This window comes from Danio rerio, chromosome 9 (assembly GCF_049306965.1).
Source record: "Danio rerio strain Tuebingen ecotype United States chromosome 9, GRCz12tu, whole genome shotgun sequence".
NCBI lineage: Eukaryota > Metazoa > Chordata > Actinopteri > Cypriniformes > Danionidae > Danio > Danio rerio.
Genome location: NC_133184.1, coordinates 1,399,283 through 1,417,993, shown reverse-complemented (window position 1 = coordinate 1,417,993; position 18,711 = coordinate 1,399,283). Strand labels below are relative to the sequence as shown.

General features: G+C 42.7%; 1 protein-coding gene across 7 annotated transcripts in view; it reads left to right on the top strand.

Moving 5' to 3' along the window:
- The window catches only part of osbpl6 (oxysterol binding protein-like 6), a 70,214-nt gene that overhangs the window by 32,733 nt on the left and 18,770 nt on the right, over window positions 1-18,711 (top strand). The window contains exons 6-14 of one of the 7 annotated variants that reach the window (XM_009304413.5): window positions 66-236; window positions 1,639-1,747; window positions 2,805-2,908; window positions 5,451-5,543; window positions 9,083-9,115; window positions 13,603-13,771; window positions 15,848-15,978; window positions 17,217-17,324; window positions 17,512-17,649. In XM_009304413.5, coding sequence (XP_009302688.1) covers window positions 66-236; window positions 1,639-1,747; window positions 2,805-2,908; window positions 5,451-5,543; window positions 9,083-9,115; window positions 13,603-13,771; window positions 15,848-15,978; window positions 17,217-17,324; window positions 17,512-17,649 — 1,056 coding nt within the window. Of the gene's footprint in view, window positions 1-65; window positions 237-1,635; window positions 1,748-2,804; window positions 2,909-5,450; window positions 5,544-9,082; window positions 9,116-13,602; window positions 13,772-15,847; window positions 15,979-17,216; window positions 17,325-17,511; window positions 17,650-18,711 lie in introns of all 7 variants that reach the window. The other 6 variants (XM_005172507.6, XM_073911430.1, XM_017357613.4 and 3 more) reach the window with 6 other exon arrangements.

The window sequence follows — 18,711 nt, the reverse complement described above, 5'->3', positions numbered from 1 at the left end:
CATGTTATTGTGTCTGTCTCTGATTTGTGTGTGTGTGTGTGTGTGTGTGTGTGTGTCTCCTGAAGGTGAAGTCTCCAGATGTGTTTGACCTCTGGGTGTGTAAGCTGCGTCACCATCGTCTGTTCCGGCAGAATGAGATCGTTCGCTCTCCTCGGGACGCTACGCTACGAACCTTCCCTCCGTCTGCTGGTGCCGAGTCTCCCCAGAACACCCCGTCCAGCACACACCCTAAGAAGGTCACTCACTCACACTCTCTCTCTCTCTCTCTCGCCCTCCACTTCTGTGCATGCTCTGGGTTTCAGGAGTGGGTGTATTTAGGCCCAATTCCAATTCTATTTTTGTACCCCTTCTCCTTGGCCCTAGAAACCAAGTGTGATGGGGAAGGGCTTCAAAATTTACCCCTAAGAATTGGGACTGCACTACATCATCATATGTCATCGTGAGCTCTTGCTTCATATGAGATCAGATGATGGCGAGTGCTGTAGTGATTCCAGTTGTGCTATTTTTTGGTATTTGTCTTCAGGAGATCACTGAAGGCACATATCATGTTATCATGATGATCTAATGTGGCGATAAGATCGTACCTGTACTGTGCATTTACACAGTGGCCATTCCCAGCCACTAGACTCTTCTGACAGGGTATTCGAGTGTCATCGAGTGCCAGAATGTTGTGGGACTGCTGTACAGGAGTTATGATTAGGTATTATAGATCGCCAAATTTAGCTGTTTTTATTTGAGCATTTCTCGTATTGTAGATCCATTTCCATTGTAATCCTTATCCATTTCTTGTATTGCGTATTCTGGGAAGTTTTCTTGTTTTCTTACCCCTTTGTTTCGAGTGTGGTCCTGAAAAATATAAAATACGTCTGGGGAGGTACGTTTTTTTGCACTTTTTGTTTTCGCAAATCCGCAAGAGGCCGCTGTGTGTGCTTTTTTGCATCTTAAATGTCTCGCGAGTGCCGTTCGTGCCTGCTGTTCTTGTGCCAACCCACCAGAGGCCGCTGTCTGTCCGACTTGCTAAATGATTGACTGGGCGACTGACCAATCGGCTGACCCACCCTCCTCCTTCCCTGAACCCAACCAATTTTACTGGCTCGTATCAACGCTCGCTTACTTTCTTAAACCCAACCGACAATTTACAAAAGCCGTCCAGAAAAAGAAAAGCCCTTGTCTGATTTTTATCGCGCTTTCAGATTTTTCCACACTGTTATTCACTTGTTTACTTTATTTTTTGGATTCTGTTTTTGTCTTACCTGTTTTCTGGAACCGCTCTTCCCCGGACTCGAACCCAGTCGTCGTCGTGGTCAGCTCCTCTCTGCGTCTCAAGTCCGCCAACGTACACGCCGAGCTAACTGGATGAACTGGTTGCGGCGGGAAAGTCCTCCACATGGAGGTATGCGCGAAAAGGAGCGCCGTCACACCGCCCCATAGCGTTCGCTTAAAAAATTAAATCTAGCTATACGTACCTCCGTCTACATAACTCCTTGCCTCCAGAAACGTCCACAGGAATACGTTTCAGAATGAGCCTGGGTTGGTTAAAAGCTTGCAAAAAATCTCTTAGGATGATTATAAAGGTTTCCTGACAGTACCCCATGAATCACAAAAACCAATGTGTGTGTGTGTGTGTGTGTTCAGCAGGGTAAACCCAGTAGTTTTCCCTGGCAGCTGCCGCCGTCCTGCAGTAACGGGCAGAGTAAAGTGGCAGCCTGGTTGCAGGAGTCAGAGGAGATGGACAAATGTGCAGAAGGTAACATCATCATCATCATACAGATGTTATCATACTGTATCTGTACAAGATCAATACAGTTGAAGTCAGAATTATTCGCCCTCCTGTGATTAATTTATAATTATAAATACATTTTTTATTTATTTGTCTTTGTCAAATATTTCCCAAATGATGGTGAACAGATTCAGGAATTCTTCACAGTGTTTCCTCTAATATTTGTTATTTTGGAGAAAGTCTTATCTGTTTTATTTCGGCTAGAATGAAAGCAGTTTCTAATTGTGTTAAATCAATTTTAAGGTCAATATTATTAGCCCCCTTCAGCAATATTAGTTTTAGATTGTCTCCAGAACGAACCACTGTTGAGGCCCGTGCACACCGGGACGCTTTTTTTCTCGCATTTTTTGTCAACGTTTAACGCCTCGTGACTAAATAAAGGGCGACAATGTGATCGTGCACACCAACGCGCAAAAAGGCAGGCATAAAATCATCATTTTTTAGGAAACGCCTCATGCTCGTTTTTTTGTTTGGACACGCCGAGTCAAAACCTTCTCCACCAATCAGATCGGCACTTTTGTTCACGTGCACGGAGCTGCTGAAGTTACTGTAAACAGCACTTGGAGGCGCTCAAGAGCTAAACTGTCAATGCGAGCGCACATTGAAGAAGATGCCCAGAGGCGATATGAACGTGGAGCTGCTTATTGCTCTGCTGAACAATAATCATTTCTTCATCGCTAGAGCTGCTGCTTGAACCATCCATAACAACAGGCGTGTCAACTTTCTGTCTTCTTCTGTGTTACAAGCGGCTGTCAGAGGTTTGAAGTTGTGTAGCGCCATCTAACGTCAAGGAGTGATTCTGCACACTCTTCTGCTTGACGCCAGTGAAAATCGCTTGGGTTTGAATATGGAAAAACGTCTTGAAAAACACTGACGATAAACGCAAATGAAAAGCGTCCCAGTGTGTACGAGCCTTTATGCAATGACTTGCCTAATTACCCTAACTTCACCCTAATTAACCTAGTTAAATGTCACTTTAAGCTGTATAGAAGTGTCTTGAAGAATATCTGTGTGTGCGTTTCAGAGCTCGCCTACTGCCAGTCCAGTCTTTTAGAGCTGAATCAACTTCTGCAGAGTCTGGAGATCTTACAGAGGACACAGTCAGCTCCCAACTTCACTGACATGCAGGTGCACACACACACACACACACACACACAGACGCATGCAGACAGACAACAGACACACTCACATACACAAACAAACAAACAGACACACACACAAGTGCACATGCAGACACAAACACACACATGTAACAGACAAACACACACATACACACATACATGCGCACACACACACATAGATACAGACACACGCAAACAGACACAATCACATATAGATAAAAGACAACATGCGCACACACACACACACACACACACACACACACTAAGACAAACAGATTCACCCAAATACACACACAGACACAGTGTTAGCCCGGATCTCAGTATTGAGTAGTGTTTGTGGTGTGTCGTGCTGTATGTTAGCACAGATTGAGTTACAGACAGGTTGTGTTTCGCTTTGGCTGCATTTACACTGCAGACCTGCACAAGCCTGATGTCTCTGACGCACACACATACACACACACACACAGACCTGATGTTCTGTCTGATCTGTTTACATTGGTTCATCCTTTAGTTCCAGCTGTTCAAAATGGCGCTTCAGTGGTTTGTGCAAGTCAGAGAAAGTCTACACCTATTCTGCAAGACTCACTGACTATGAGCAGTTGTGCAAACCCTTAATCATAATATGACCTTACACCCTCATAATGATGAAGAAACACTTCTGGATTAGGAGAGACATGTGTTTGAGCTGTAATCTGACAGATATGAGGATTGTGGGAATATATATATATATATATATATATATATATATATATATATATATATAAATACACACTCACTGGCCACTTTATTAGTCCTTAGGCCTTAGTCCTTCACGGCAGAGATTCAACAAGCTACTGGAAATATTCCTCAGAGATTTTGCTCCATATTGACATGATAGCATCACACAGTTGCTGCAGATTTGTCGGCTGCACATCCATGATGCCAATCTCCCGTTCCACCACATCCCAAAGATGCTCTATTGGATTGAGCTCTGGTGACTGTGGAGGCCATTTGAGTACAGTGAACTCCTCGTCATGTTCAAGACACCAGTCTGTGATGATTGAGCTTTATGACATGCTGCGTTATCCTGCTGGAAGTAGCCATCAGAAGATGGAGACACTGTGCTCATAAAGGGATGGACATGGTCAGCAGCAATACTCAGGTAGGCTGTGGCGTTGATGCTCAATTGGTACTAATGGACCCATAGAAAATCTCCCCCACACCATTACACCACCACCACCAGCCTGAACCGCTGATACAAGGCAGGATGATCCATGCTTTCATGTTGTTGAGGCCAAATTCTGACCCGAGCATCTGAATGTGTCAGCAGAAATGGAGACTCATCAGAGCAGCAACGTTTCTCCAATCTTCTATTGTCCAGTTTTGGTGAGCCTGTGTGAATTGTAGCCTCAGTTTCCTGTTCTTAGCTGACAGGAGCGGCACCCGGTGTGGTCTTCTGCTGCTGTAGCCCATCCGCCTCAAGGTTGGACGTGTTGTGTGTTCAGAGATGCTCTTCTGCAGAGCTCGGTTGTAACGAGTGCTTATTTGAGTTACTGTTGCCTTTCTATCAGCTGGAACCAGTCTGGCCATTCTCCTCTGGCCTCTGGCATCAACAAGGCATTTGCGCCCACAGAACTGCCGCTCACTGGATATTTCCTCTTTGTATGAGCATTCTCTGTTAACCCTAGAGATGGTTGTGCGTGAAAATCCCCGTAGATCAGCAGTTTCTGAAATACTCAGAGCAGCCCGTCTGGCACCAAAAGCCATGTCATGTTCAAAGTCACTTAAATCCTCTTTCTTCCCCATTCTGATGCTCGATTTGAACTGCAGCAGATTGTCTTGACCATGTCTACATGCCGAAATGCATTGAGTTGCTGCCATGTGATTGGCTGATTAGAAAATTGCGTTAACAAGAAGTTGGACAGGTGTACCTAATAAAGGGGACGGCGAGTATTATACATATATATACTTCTTAAAGTCAGACCATACTGTCCTAATGAAATCATTCAAAATCAAGGCATGATCATATTTTATTGTGGTAAAATAAGCGTCATCTAGAGGCCTTTGCATTTTATATAAGATACTTCTGATACCAAATGATCAGCTAGAAGTATAGTATATATATATATATATATATATATATATATATATATATATATATATATTAAATGTATGTATCACACATGCAACTTTTATATTAGTTTTGATTAATCGTTTGACATCATTAGTTCATAATACTGTAGCACAGATTTAGACATCCTCAGCCTCAAGCTAAATTCAGCACCTCAGACACACACACCATCGTAATTTTTCCTTAAATTTCATTTCTATTTGCTCAGATGTCATTCTCATTACCTCTGCTCATATAATGAAGCCAGTGTACTCACCACACATTCACAACATCTCATCTTCTGCTGCTGACAGATTCAGTGCTTCACTTTCTGCTATTAACCCTCTCACCCCTTTGCTGTGTGTGTGTGCGTGTTTGTGTGTGTTTGTGTGTGTGTGTGTGTGTGTGTGTGTGTGTGTGTGTGTGTGTGTGTATATATGTATGTGTCCATGTACTCTAGAGTAACTGTGTAGACTTGTCAAAGAAAGAAAAGCGCGTCAGCAGAAGATGGAGGACTAAAAGTGTCAGCAAAGATGCAAAATTGCAGCAGCAGGTACATCTTCAAGACACCCACAATCAACACCGAGGACAGTTCACTTGTAGTTATTGGTCATTTATCATGCCGTCTGCATCAGTTTAGCATCTGGAATTATGCTAATCAGCTAGCGGTGCTGTAAATCTGTGCTGAATGCAGTTTGTAGGCTGCAGTTATTCTTCTTGCTCACTGGTTTTACTTACTGACACAATTCAGGCTCCTTAATTCTCATTTGTTACCTACAGTTGAAGTCAGAATTATCAGCCCTCCTGTATTTATATATATATATATATATATATATATATATATATATATATATATATATATATATATATATATATATATATATATATATATATATATATATATATATATATATATGTTCCTAGGGTTTACCCCCCCATTAATGCTTATGTGCCTGACTTAACCTTAACAAACAAATCATAATATTGCATTGGAATATGATCCACTTACATTGTATTTACAAAATTTTTACAAATTACAATTTGTGACCCAGTGTGAAAACCAGGCCACATCTAATTCTGAGATAATGTTTGACTGTAGCCATTAATTTCCCTGTGATTTCAGTTGTTGACATTGTTTTACTCAGTTAATATTAAATACATATATTATTATCATTATTATTATTATTAATTTTTTTTATTTTTTTTTTTCACAGACTGTTCTTTATTTCATGTAGAAAACAGTAAATTACAAAAAAAAGCTATATTTTCCCAGGCTAGGTCACTGTCATTACCATGTCTGCTTCGGGAGAGAGGCACGGAGAACAGTCTGACTGCTTTGATTTTTGCGAGCTGTCACTGCGGGAATGCTGCTCTGCAGAGGCATGTTGTCCCACAGACCGCATGGGCCACAGAGAACGCTCTCCGACAAATCGTGCAGTAGCTTAATAATAATTCCTCATACTTAATAGTAATAGTAATAGTATTAAGTATAGTATTACTTAATAGTAACACTCTGCAGCCAGGTATCTGTTTCCTCCCACTCTCTGCGGTACTTTTGCAGTCGATTGCGTTTAAACTGTGAAACTTTAAGACGCGGCGGGTTACCTGGAGAAGCATCTGCCATTAATCTCTGTCAAGACTTGACAGACTCTGCTTAGAAGACCCGCCCTCCTCACTGGACAAAGACCAATCAAACTAGCGATGACATCAAGTATTACCCAATCAAAAGTAGGACATGAGGCATATTCAGTAAATGCTTGTGGGATGATTTGCATGAAAAGCTACTTTTAAAGTATTATAAAAATACGGGACAAAACCCATCCTGTATTGATTCAAAACGGGGCGCGCAATTTCTTTCTTAAATACGGGACGATTCTGTATTTCAAGGGACGGGTGGCAACCCTTTATATTTCCCAATTTCTGTTTAACATTTCTTCAACACATTTCTGCACATAATAGTGTTAATAACTGATTTATTTTCTCTTTGTCATGATGACAGCACATATTATTAGACTAGATATTCTTCAAGACACTAGTGTTCAGCTTAAAGTGACATGTAAAGGCTTCACTAGGGTAATTAGGGTAAAGTTAGGGTAATTAGGCAAGTCATTGTATAACAGTGGTTTGTTCTGGAGACAATCCAACACTAATAATATTGAGCTTAAAATGGTGCTAAAACTATTAAGAACTGCTTTTATTCTAGCCAAAATAAAACAAATAAGACTTTCTCCAGAAGAACAAATATTAGAGGAAACACTGTGAACAACTCCTGAATCTATTCAACATCATCTGCAAAATATTTGAGAAAGAAACTAAAAATCACAGGAGGGTGAATCCTTTAGTCTTCAACTGTATATCCTGTTTTTGGACCCATAATCCTTTCTTTTGTTTACTCTTTCCATCACTGTGCATGCTACTGGAAAAACACAAAGCTGTAAAACACACAGTAAAAAACTGACAGCTCTGAATTAATCAAGATAAAACAATCGTTGCGTTATACCTATCCTCCAATTTGGATTTTAATTATGCATTAGTAAATGTCGAACTATGATTAATAAATGCTGTACAAGTATTATTATTAGTTCATGTTTATTAATCCGTTAATACTAGTGACAGCTAATAAAACCTTATCGTGAAAGCTGATTTTACAAAACACACACATGTTAAATCATATTTTAGCTTAAGCTGTGCCTAAATGCTCATATACATGCATAAAGTGTGTCAAAACAAGGGGAAAGAGCCGTCGGCACAATAGCCTTGTGGTTAGCGCGTTGAGATATAGTGCATTAGCACGTCAGGGCGTCCCGTGTTCGAATCCTGCCTCGAGGACATTTCCTTAACCTACCCCCATCTCTCTCTTCAACTTCGCTTCCTGTCTAAATACTGTCCTATCTAATAAAGGCCAAAAATAAATCTTAAAAAAAAAATAAAAACACTTGGAACGAGCCAAATTGTTGGGTTCACGCTAAACACCAAGCACTGCGTCACTAGCTCTCGTTTACTCACGGGGTGTTTTTCACATCAGGCTCATTTTCCATCAGGCTTTATTCATCAGGGGGTCACCACAGCGGAATGAACCTCTTAACTATTCCAGCATATGTTTTACGCAGCAGATGCCCTTCCAACCGCAACCCGGTACTGGGAAACACCCATACACTCTTATTCACACTCATACACTACGGCCAATTTAGTTGATCAGTTCCCCTATAGTGCATGTGTTTGGACTGTGGGGGAAACCGGAGAACCCGGAGGAAACCCACACCAATATAGGAGAACATGCAAACTCCACATAGAAACGCCAACTGCCCCAGCTGGGACTCGAACCAGTGAGCTTCTTGCTGTGATGCCACAGTGCTAACCACTGAGCCACCGTTCCATCTTGTATTATTAAAAAACAATAACAAGGAATTATTAAACTGCTGTTTTTTCGGCTATTAAATAAATTAAACTCGAGCAGCAGGACACTGGTTTTGTGCTTCAGGGTCAGAATTAAGCAAAAAAAAAAAATCTGAATTGGGTCACATTTATCTGGCAGTGTAAATCAGGCCAGAGTGTGCCTGCATGCAAAGTGCTTCAGCTGTTCAGTGCGGAGAGGTTAGTGTGTGTGTACGTCCCCTCAACCTTCACACACACTTACCCTCTGCACAACCTCATTATTGCAGTCCTTAACCTCAGCCGTAGTGTCAGAGAGACGTCCTGCTGCGCTCACACACTCTGAAGGCCTGACATTTGACTCAGCGGATCCATTATTAACTATTTAAACTGAGTCTCCAGCAGCATCTCACACCATGTTTAAAGGACGTTTCTGTTTATAATGGATCTCCAATGACTGAGAGAGAGTGTGGGTGAATGGGACATTGCAGCGTCATTGCTTTTGTGGGAATGCGTCATTTATTTGATCATTAATCAAATCATTAATATTGCGCCACCTGCTGGAAATCCACCTTTATTTTCATACTTTAATCAGGTCATTAGTACTAGTCATTAGTGGTTTTCTGCAGTGTTTGACCTGCGTATTTGTTAATGAGATGTGTGTGTGTGTGAGTTACTGTGTGTAGTTCAATTGTATCTGGCTCTTGTGTCCTCCCCCAGGTCCAGTCTCTCCCCCAGTCGCACAGTGCTAAAGTAAGCCTAACTGCAAGGTTTTCTTGTATTTTTTTCATCATCACATCTCCGTTCTGCAGTCTCTCCAGCTCTTGCATACACTTCTGCTTTACATTCTCTCTGCAAAACATGACGGCAGCCTGACGTTTTTAGAAGAGACTTCTGGTTATGATTGTCGCTCCAGTTCTTAAAATGCAATGCATTGTAGACTACACATCTAAACTGCAATTTGTATTGCTATTTAAAACCTCTATTAATAACTACTGAGCCACATAGTGAGGTCGCCGTAATGAACTGGGGTTACAGTTGTATCCAGAAGTTCACCTTTAGTCAGCTTGCTCACATCTTGCTCTCAAATATATACACACTTATTATTGAAGAAGTCATGGAGGTTTGTAACAACAGGCAGGTGAGTAAATAATGTACGTATTTTTTTCTGTGGTCACACTTTAGAATGAGGTTTCAATAGTTAAAGGCGCAATATGTAAGATTTGTTTATTAAAATATCCCAAAATGCAGGAGTCCAGTAAGATGATAAAGACAGACAACAACTCCCATGATTCCATCAGACTCCCACTCAGTCATCAAACTATGCCTTTGTTTTGAATACACGCCCTCTAGTGGCCGAAAGTACATACTGTGGCTTTAAAGGGTCACGAAACACCATAACACATGTTTTAAGCTGTTGACAGTGGTATATGTGTCCAACACTGCTAAAAACACTATTAGGACACCTATATTTCACTGGAAAGTGTAAATTGGTTGTTTTTGCGTTATTTCAAGCAAATTCGTGCTTCCAGTTTGAAACGAATTTTTGAAGCTGCGTCACGGTCATGAGATAATAGCGTGTATTCCAGCGTGCAGACTGGACGTCTGTGCCAGAGTGAGTCTTATTACGTCTTACAGTGTGCTGCATTAATGCATGAGTAAGGCTTGGTTCAAACCAATCAGCGCGCTCTATTGTGCAACTTCATTAATATTCATTACTGTCACAGTATTTAGACGACAGAGACGCCACGTTGTGTTGGCAAAACAAGCGTGAAGTGTTGCTTTTATAGTTTGCTGCAGTGAAGTTTTGTTTTCATTTTCTCTCTGTGAGAGCGCAGCTGGAGTCACGTGTGGATTAACAGTGTACGCGACGCTCGACAACAATAACTTGCGTGTCTAAGGAAGATTATTGTTTACCTGAGAGCTGTTCTCGTCTGCAAACGCTGAGATCCGGATTCTCTTTAGTCTCTTCTTAATAAAGACGCGGCTCTAGTTGCTGGTGATTGTCCTGTCTCTACAGATTTGGTAAGTGAGTGACCAGTGCTCTTTGTTTATTCAGTTTGTTCGTATCGAACTGAGTTAACTATTGCACCGAGTGTAAACATGTTAGCACCACAACCAAACTTTAACCTCGTGTAGGATTTCACCGCATTTAGTGACCGGAATAACACACGCGGCTTTCTGACACTACCTGCCGTGTGCATCTAAGTTTCCGGGAAATGTGGAGGGTTTTTTTCTCTCATTCGCCGTGCGGTATCAAACATTGCATGAAAAATACACGCTTAGAGCAGTTCCTCGAATCAAATATCTCGTTTGTCGCGAGGGACATGAATGAATTCCCTGAATGAAAGAGCCAAACTGCAGTTAAAGTCCACCATTTAATCATTTGGCAAATAATTCGACTACAGGTGTCCATGTAAACACCATCACTTTCTCCCGTGTTTGTGTGTGTGTGTGTGTGTTTTGACTCTGAAACTCGCGCGTGCCCAAATAGACACTCCCACACCATCCCACTTTTCTTCCTCCGACACTCCCCTCTAAACAGAGCCGGACACGCCCACTTTTCTGACTTTTTCCAAAGTAGAGGTGTGAAAACACCCTGCTGAAACGAGGGGGTTCCATGACCCTTTAACTAATGGACTCTTGTTATAAAGTGTGACCACTGTTCTTGTCTTTTCAAGATCTTGCTTCTAGCGCCACATTGGCTTCTACAGGCTATAATAATTGACCAGGATGTAAAGTACAGCCCAGTCTAGCAGTGTCCAGATCTTCCATCCATCTTCTAAACAGGACTCAGGGGTGGTCTTTCCCCCAGCAGAGTGAACTCTAACTCCTGGAGACCTCTTAATGAATAATGAATCTCGATGGCTCTGCCTAACAAACGAGACAAGTGCTTTTACACATCACTTCTACAAAACAAACAAAGAAGTGCTCACTGTGCAGCACACATGAGCAATATACAGTGTAAGAAGAATTACAATTATGAGAAGCGTCGACCTCCTTTAGTAGACTTTGCTATTCTAGGTATTACTAGAAGCCCTGAGTTTTGAGATCTTAAAGTTGGATTGTAGCGAGACAGAAGGTTTGTTAGATAAACAGACGCTAGATTATTTAAAGCTTTATAGGTGAGAAGTAATATTTTATAATTAACACAGAACTTAACAGACAGCCAGTGTAAGGAGGATTGGGGATCATATTTTCTTGACCCTGGTAAGAACTCTGGCAGCTGCGTTTTGCACTGAAGTTTATTAATGGAGGATGCTGGGAAACCAGCAAACAGAGCATTGCAGTAATCCAACCTAGAGGTCATAAAAGCATGAACTAGCTTTTCTGCATCTGAGATGAATAGATAATTGCTGCGTTTGGTGTGGACAAACTGGTATTGAGTCATGTGTAGTTAGCACACAGCGGTCAAGCCATCCTTGATGTACATGACTTCATTCTGTCAGATTAACACAGAGTAGTTTCTTAGTACTTTAGGAGTACTTATCCAGGTCAAATGCATGCCAAATCCCGCAATTCCCACTCCAACCCGGTAAATGTAAAACTGCCCCTTCCCACATGATTTGTGTTGGATCATGTGAGAGACCAAACCCAATGCAGCCATTCGCTCCTAGGTTTTATAAATGGCCACACAGTTGCATGATAATCAGATGTTGAGTGAGTTGAGCAAAATAGAGAGGACTAAACTTGTGTATCTGTGTCCTTTCATTCATAGCATACAGTTACTGCAGTATAAAAGGAGATGGATGCGTGCTGGGCTTTATTTACACCAACTCCACTTCAACAAACACACCTACAGATGATTTAAAGGGATAATTCAACCCAAAAATGAACATTTTCTGTCAATTTACTTATCCACGATGTAGGTGACTTTCTTTCTTCAGTTACAAAAGTGACACAATCACCAATATCTATCAACAAACTGCGTCTCAGGACCTCTCATCTACTGTAAGTTCACGCACCATCGTTTTCGTCAGCAAAAGCGACGAGACTCCAACGCCAATATCTGTTTGACCAGGCTGTGGATTAACGCTTCTGATATTGAAAATAATGTTCAATTTCTTTTTTACATGAATCGATGGTTTCGCTTCACATGCCCTCAGTGTGTCATTAGACACCATGGCTACTGATTTGAACTCATTTGAGTGTGTCACTATTCATGGCCGTTATATGAATCACCAAGAGTCATTCAGCTTAGTGAAGTTTATTTATAAACTAATTTCGAGAGGAGCACGGGCTTATGATTGATAGCACCTGGTCCACATTAGCCAATTCTGATTTACCAATCAGACGACTCCTTAACCACTATAAATAACCAGAGTATCTTACCTCAGCCATCTTCGTCTTGAAGAATCCCCCCTTCCACCCCTACTCCTCCCATTTCCTTGTCAGGGCAGCACGGAGGCCTAGTGGTTAGCACCACGGTCGCATAGCAAGAATGCCACCGGCTCGGACTCTACCTGGCCAGGTCGGCGTTTCTGTGCAGAGTTTGTATATTCTCCTCGTGTTTGCGTGGGTTTTCACCGGGCTCTCCGGTTTCCTCCCACAGACCAAAAACATGTAACATAAGTAAATTGACAAATCGAAATGGGCAGCATAGACACTTCATAGCATTATATTCTATTTCCAACATTATCAAGCAGGGGAGTACTCGAGACCTACCTGAACTCGGACTTCCCTCTCGCCCTGCAATGGGGGGAGCCCCGGGCTCGAAGATCTCACGAGTTATAGCTCTCTCCCAGGAAAGCATGCCAAACAAGCTTTATAATCAATCATTAGCTAAGGGCGAACTCTTGTAATCTTCTTAAAAGTTCTACTGAAGAAGAAAATCACCTACATCTTTGATGACCTGTGAATGAGTAAATTACCTGGACATTATGGGTGAACTATCCCTTTAACAGCCGATGTTCACTTCATATGCTATCATGTTCTGATGTGTGAAGTATCCTCATTTCTCCATCGACCTGCTGCTTTACACTGCTTGACCTGACTGATGTGTTTCTGTGTGTCTGTGAGCTCTCGAAATTGAACTAATCTATTCTCATCCACACTAGACTATTGGCCAGATTTACCAGCAGCTTGCGCAAGCTTTTTGGCATTTCAGTCTTTGTCAATGTCTGTTTGTCTTTTCCTCATTCAACCGAATGGATCATTTTCTTGGGCTTGTATGATCCTGAGCTTCTGTCAGGGATCTCCTCTATTTCACTGCAGTGTGTGTGTGTCTGTGTGTGTTTCAGGTTCCCCTGAGTGCAAGCATGTCTCAAGTGCGCCTCCACTCCTCCAATCCTAACCTGTGCGCGGAGCTGGCTGATTTCCAGGCCCCCGTCACGCGTCTGACTGACGGCATCGACAGCGCCGGCGACTACATCAAACTGCAGGAAGATTTCTGCATCATTGCGCAGAAAGGTAAACAAAAGCCTTCATTACTTCGTTTTCTGCACCAGGGTCTACTTTGCTCTTGAAATGGAATTGTCAGTTTGCTCAGGTAGATCTGGAGAACTCCCCTGCTGTAGTAGCTAATGAACAGATAGTGATCGCTCTTGAGAGAAGACTACTGACTTGGAGCTGACTATGGCGCTGATTTGGATTAGTCAATTAACTTGAGCCGCATGTTTTTGGATGGTGGGAGGAAACTGGGGGACCCAGGTGAAACCCACGAGAGACAGGGGAGAACGCGTAAACTCCGCACAGAAATGTTGATCAGCCTGGTATGGACTAGAACCAGTGACGTTCTTGCTGTGAGGCAACTGTGCTAACCACTGGGCCACCGTGCCGCCCATCTAGAAGGGAGGAGGAGTAGGGGTGGAAGGGGTTATTCTTCAAAACAAAGATGGCTGTGATATGCAGCTTAGGTTATTTATGGTGACTTAGGAGTCGTCTGAATGGTGAATCATGTGTTGGCTAATGCAGGACTAGCTGTGATCAATCATAAGCACGTGATCCTCTTGAAATTGGTTTACATTTGTACAGGATTTCATCTCTGTTCTTCACAATGTTGTTCTGTTGGCTTCATCGAACATGTACCTTCAGCATGCGCTGGGGCATTTTGCTGCCGAGTGTGATGCGGCTGGGATTAGAATCAGCACCTCCAAGTCCGAGGCCATGATGCTCCACCGGAAAAAGGTGGTTTGCCATCTCCGGGTTGGAGGAAAGTCCTTACCCCAAGTGGAGGAGTTCAAGCATCTTGGGGTTTTGTTCACGAGTGAGGGAAGGATGGAGCGTGAGATTGACAGGCGGATTGGTGCTGCGGCAGCAGTAATGTGGTCGATGTATCGGTCTATTGTGGTAAAGAAGGAGCTGAGCCGAAAGGCAAAGCTCTTGATTTACCCGTCAGTCCACATTCCTACTCTCACCTATGGGCATGAGCTTTGGATCATGACCGAAAGGACAAGATCTTGGATACAAGCGGCCGAAATGAGTTTCCTTCGCAGGGTGGTAGGGCGCACCCTTATAGGTATATACTTGGGTAGTTTGCTGCGAAGTGTGGCTGGGAAGAGAATCAGCACTTTCAAGTCTGAGGCCATGGTGCTCCACCAAAAAAAAGGTGGTTTGCCATCTCCAGGTTGGAGGAAAGTCCTTACCCCAGGTGGAGGAGTCAATCTTGGGGTTTTGATCACGAGTGAAGGAAGGATGGAGCGTGAGATTGGCAGGCGGATCGGTGCAGCGGCAGCAGTAATGTGGTCGATGTACCGATCAGTTGTGGTAAAGAAGGAGCTGAGCCGAAAGGCAAAGCTCTCGATTTACCGTCAGTCTGCGTTCCTACTCTCACCTATGGTCATGAGCTTTGGTTCATGACCAAAAGGACAAGATCTCAGATACAAGCGGCCGAAATAAGTTTCCTTCGCAGGGTGGCAGGGCGCACTCTTATAGACTGGATGAGGAGCTCTGACACCCAGGAGGAGCTCGGAGTAGAGCCGCTGCTCCTTCATATCCAGAGAAGCCAGCTGAGGTGGTTTGGGCATTTGTTTTGAATGCCTCCTGGACGCCTACATAGGGTGGCGTTTTAGGCATGTCCCACTGGGAGGAGGCCTCGGGGAAGACTCAAGACATGCTGGAGGGACTATGTCCTCGGATGGCCTGGGAACACCTTTGGATCTCCCCGGAGGTGCTGGAGGAAATGTCTGGGCAGAGGGAAGTCTGGAGACTGCTGCCCTCACGACCAGGCCTATTTTCAGTGAATATAGGTCATATATCTTGCTGCATTTGAACAAAACGGATTTATTAAGCAGATATATTTATTCAAATAATACTTTAGTCACCGAACATCTTTAGAAATAGAGTTGCAAACAAAAATTCTGCAAAAAAAAAAAAAACCCAAACTACAAAAATTTCAACATAATTTTAACAAAAGCTTTCTACATTGTGCTTTTAAACAGTGAGAGTCACTGTTTCTCTTACAGTTTTATGAAAATGAGATATTAGTGTTAGTATGCAGTGAGTTACACTTGGGTGTGTGTGTGTGTGTGTGTGTGTGTGTTGCAGTGCACTCTCTTCTGAAGTCTGCCTTCAACACTGTGGCCATAGAGAAAGAGAAGATCAAGCAGGTGCTGCTGGACCATGAACAAACCGGCCAATCAAATCAGATTGTTACCCTCCGCCGCTCCCTATCACAGGTCAGCACCGCCAACCACCTACTGTTACCTTTATAACCACCATCAACACACACTTCTGATTTATCTCTGTAGAATGGATAAACATTGCATAGAAAAAAAGACTGCAGGTGGCTTTGATTTTGCTGTGTCAAATTCTGATTTTCAAAATTAGAGTCCCACATACATAGTAAGTTTACCACTCTGGGGAGATTCTGAATCTTAATGAATCTTAACTCTTATTATTTAAATATGCCTAGGTGTACCCATATTTACGAATAGTACTGTTATTCAGTCACTTTGCTGTGTTTCCTGTTTTCAAAATAAGAGTCCCACATACATGGTAAGTTTAATATAAGCTTTGATGATGTAGAACATGACCTAAAGTACATGTAAATTTTAATGGTAATGTAATGTGTATTTATATAGTGCATTTATTGGGTATGTTCATACACCCAAAGCGCTTCACAATCATGAGGGGGGTCTCTCCACACCCCCACCAGTGTGCAGCTCCTCTTGGATGATGCGACGGCAGCCACAGGACAACGGTGCCAGTGCGTTCACCACACACCAGCTATTGGTGGAGTGGAGAGACAGTGATAGAGCCTGATTGGTGGATTGGGAGGTCATGATTGTAAGGGCCAATAGAGGGACTTTGGCCAGGACACCCTGCTCTTTCACGAGTGTCATGGGATTTTTAATGACCACAGAGAGTCAGGACCTCGGTTTAACGTCTCATCCGAAAGACTTCACCCACTGACAGTGTAGTGTCCCCTTCACTTTACTGGGGCATTAGGACTCACGCAGACCACAGGTTGAGCGCCCCCTGCTGGCCTCACTAACACCACTTCCAACAGCAACCTAGTGTTCACATGTGGTCTCCCATCCGAACACTGACCAGACTCAGCTCTGCTTCAGTGAGTAACCGCTCTTGGACTGCAGGGTGACATGGCTGTGACAGAATAGTGTACTAATGAATAACACGCAACAGTCTGCTTTGTGTTGTGATTGGCTTGTTATTCATCGGGATTTTATGCTCGTGTAATTAACATCAGAACAAGGAAACAATGATGTCTGAGGCTCACGGTATGCACATCTCCATATGCTGAACTCTTAGTATTCAGCTATGCCTGGCTATACCCAGATTTTCTTCATAAGGCACCTTAGAAAACAGCTTTACTGTTCTGTCTTCTGGTATAAAAAGAAAAAAAGGTTCGTTATTAATTGAACATAAATGAACGTCTCCACATTCATCTGTCCAGGCCTTGTCCCAGAATGCCGAGCTGAAGACGCGTCTGAACCGGATCCACTCAGAGTCGGTCCTGTCGGAGCAGGTCGTCAGTGTCAACATCATCAGCAGTCCTGACGAGGTCTGACGGATTTCTGCTCCACACATTCATAACAATCAAATGCATGAGACTGGACCAGATATGTGACATCTCCTTATTTGGCATGTGTGTGTGTGTGTGTGTGTGTGTGTGTGTGTGCGTGTGTGCGTGTGTGCGTGCGTGCGTGCGTGCGTGCGTGCGTGCGTGCGTGTGTGTGTGTGTGTTGCAGGCCTGTGAGCCTCTGCATGTGGGTCTGCCTCTCTCTCAGCAGGTCTCAAACGAGAGCAGACTCTCCATGTCAGAGTCGGTGTCGGAGTTCTTCGATGCTCAGGAGGTGCTTCTGTCCGCAAGCTCATCTGAGAACGAGGTATGTTGATCATTACTTTTCTACTTTCGTTTTTATTAAATAAATGCAGCATTGGTGCATTTATAAGTACATTATTAAAACGTTATTTATTTATAGTTGCAGGCCAAATTATTCGCAGTTTTAATTCTTTATCAAATAGTTACCAAGTGATGTTTAATAGAGCAAGGCATTTTTACAGTGTTTTACTGCAATTATAATGTTCAACATAAATTATTATGATTATTATTAGCAAAGTATTGTTATTATACAGAAAAAAAAGACTAGATGAGACAGTCAGACATTCATTTAACCTCAAGATCAGCTTTATTCGCTCTATCATTTAGTGCTAGGTAAATAATTAAATAAGAACAAGCTATGTTCTGCTAATATTAAGTCAGAGGTGTCCAAACTCAGTTCTGGAGGGCCGGTGTCCTGCATAGTTTAGCTCCAACTTCCTTCAGCGCACCTCCCTGGAAGTTTCTAGTATACCTAGAGAGCTTGATTAGCTGGTTCAGGTGTGTTTAATTGGGGTTGGAACTAAAATATGCAGGACACCGGCCCTCCAGGACTGAGTTTGGACACCCCTGTATTCAGTGATACACATTTCAGTCACAGTATTGAGAATATTGGTGCATTCTGCTTGATTTAGCAATGAAAGTAGTTCCAGATGAAGTTAAATACTGCATCTCCTATTACCCTTTTCAGTAAATTGTCTAAAACATTGATATAGAATAGGGTTTTTGCTCTTGTTACTGTAGTTTAAATGCATTTCTGTTATTTCTGAACTCTGCTGTATATAAGCAATTCATTAAAGGTTCTGTTAAATGCTTTGAAAAGTGCATTATTTTATTCAAAATTTAACATAATATAAACTGAAACTCGAACCGAGGGCAGGGCATGAGGTAGCTCCTCCCCCTTTAAAAAAACTGCCAATAGCAGGCCAGGATTGGCTAATCGGGAGGACTGGGAGAATTCCCGGTGGGCCGGTCCGTTTTTTGGCCGCGAGGGCCGGTGTCCCTAGCTCCAGAATCTGTGGCTCTCAGCAGTCACACTTTTTAAATAATTTATTTATTTACTTGACCA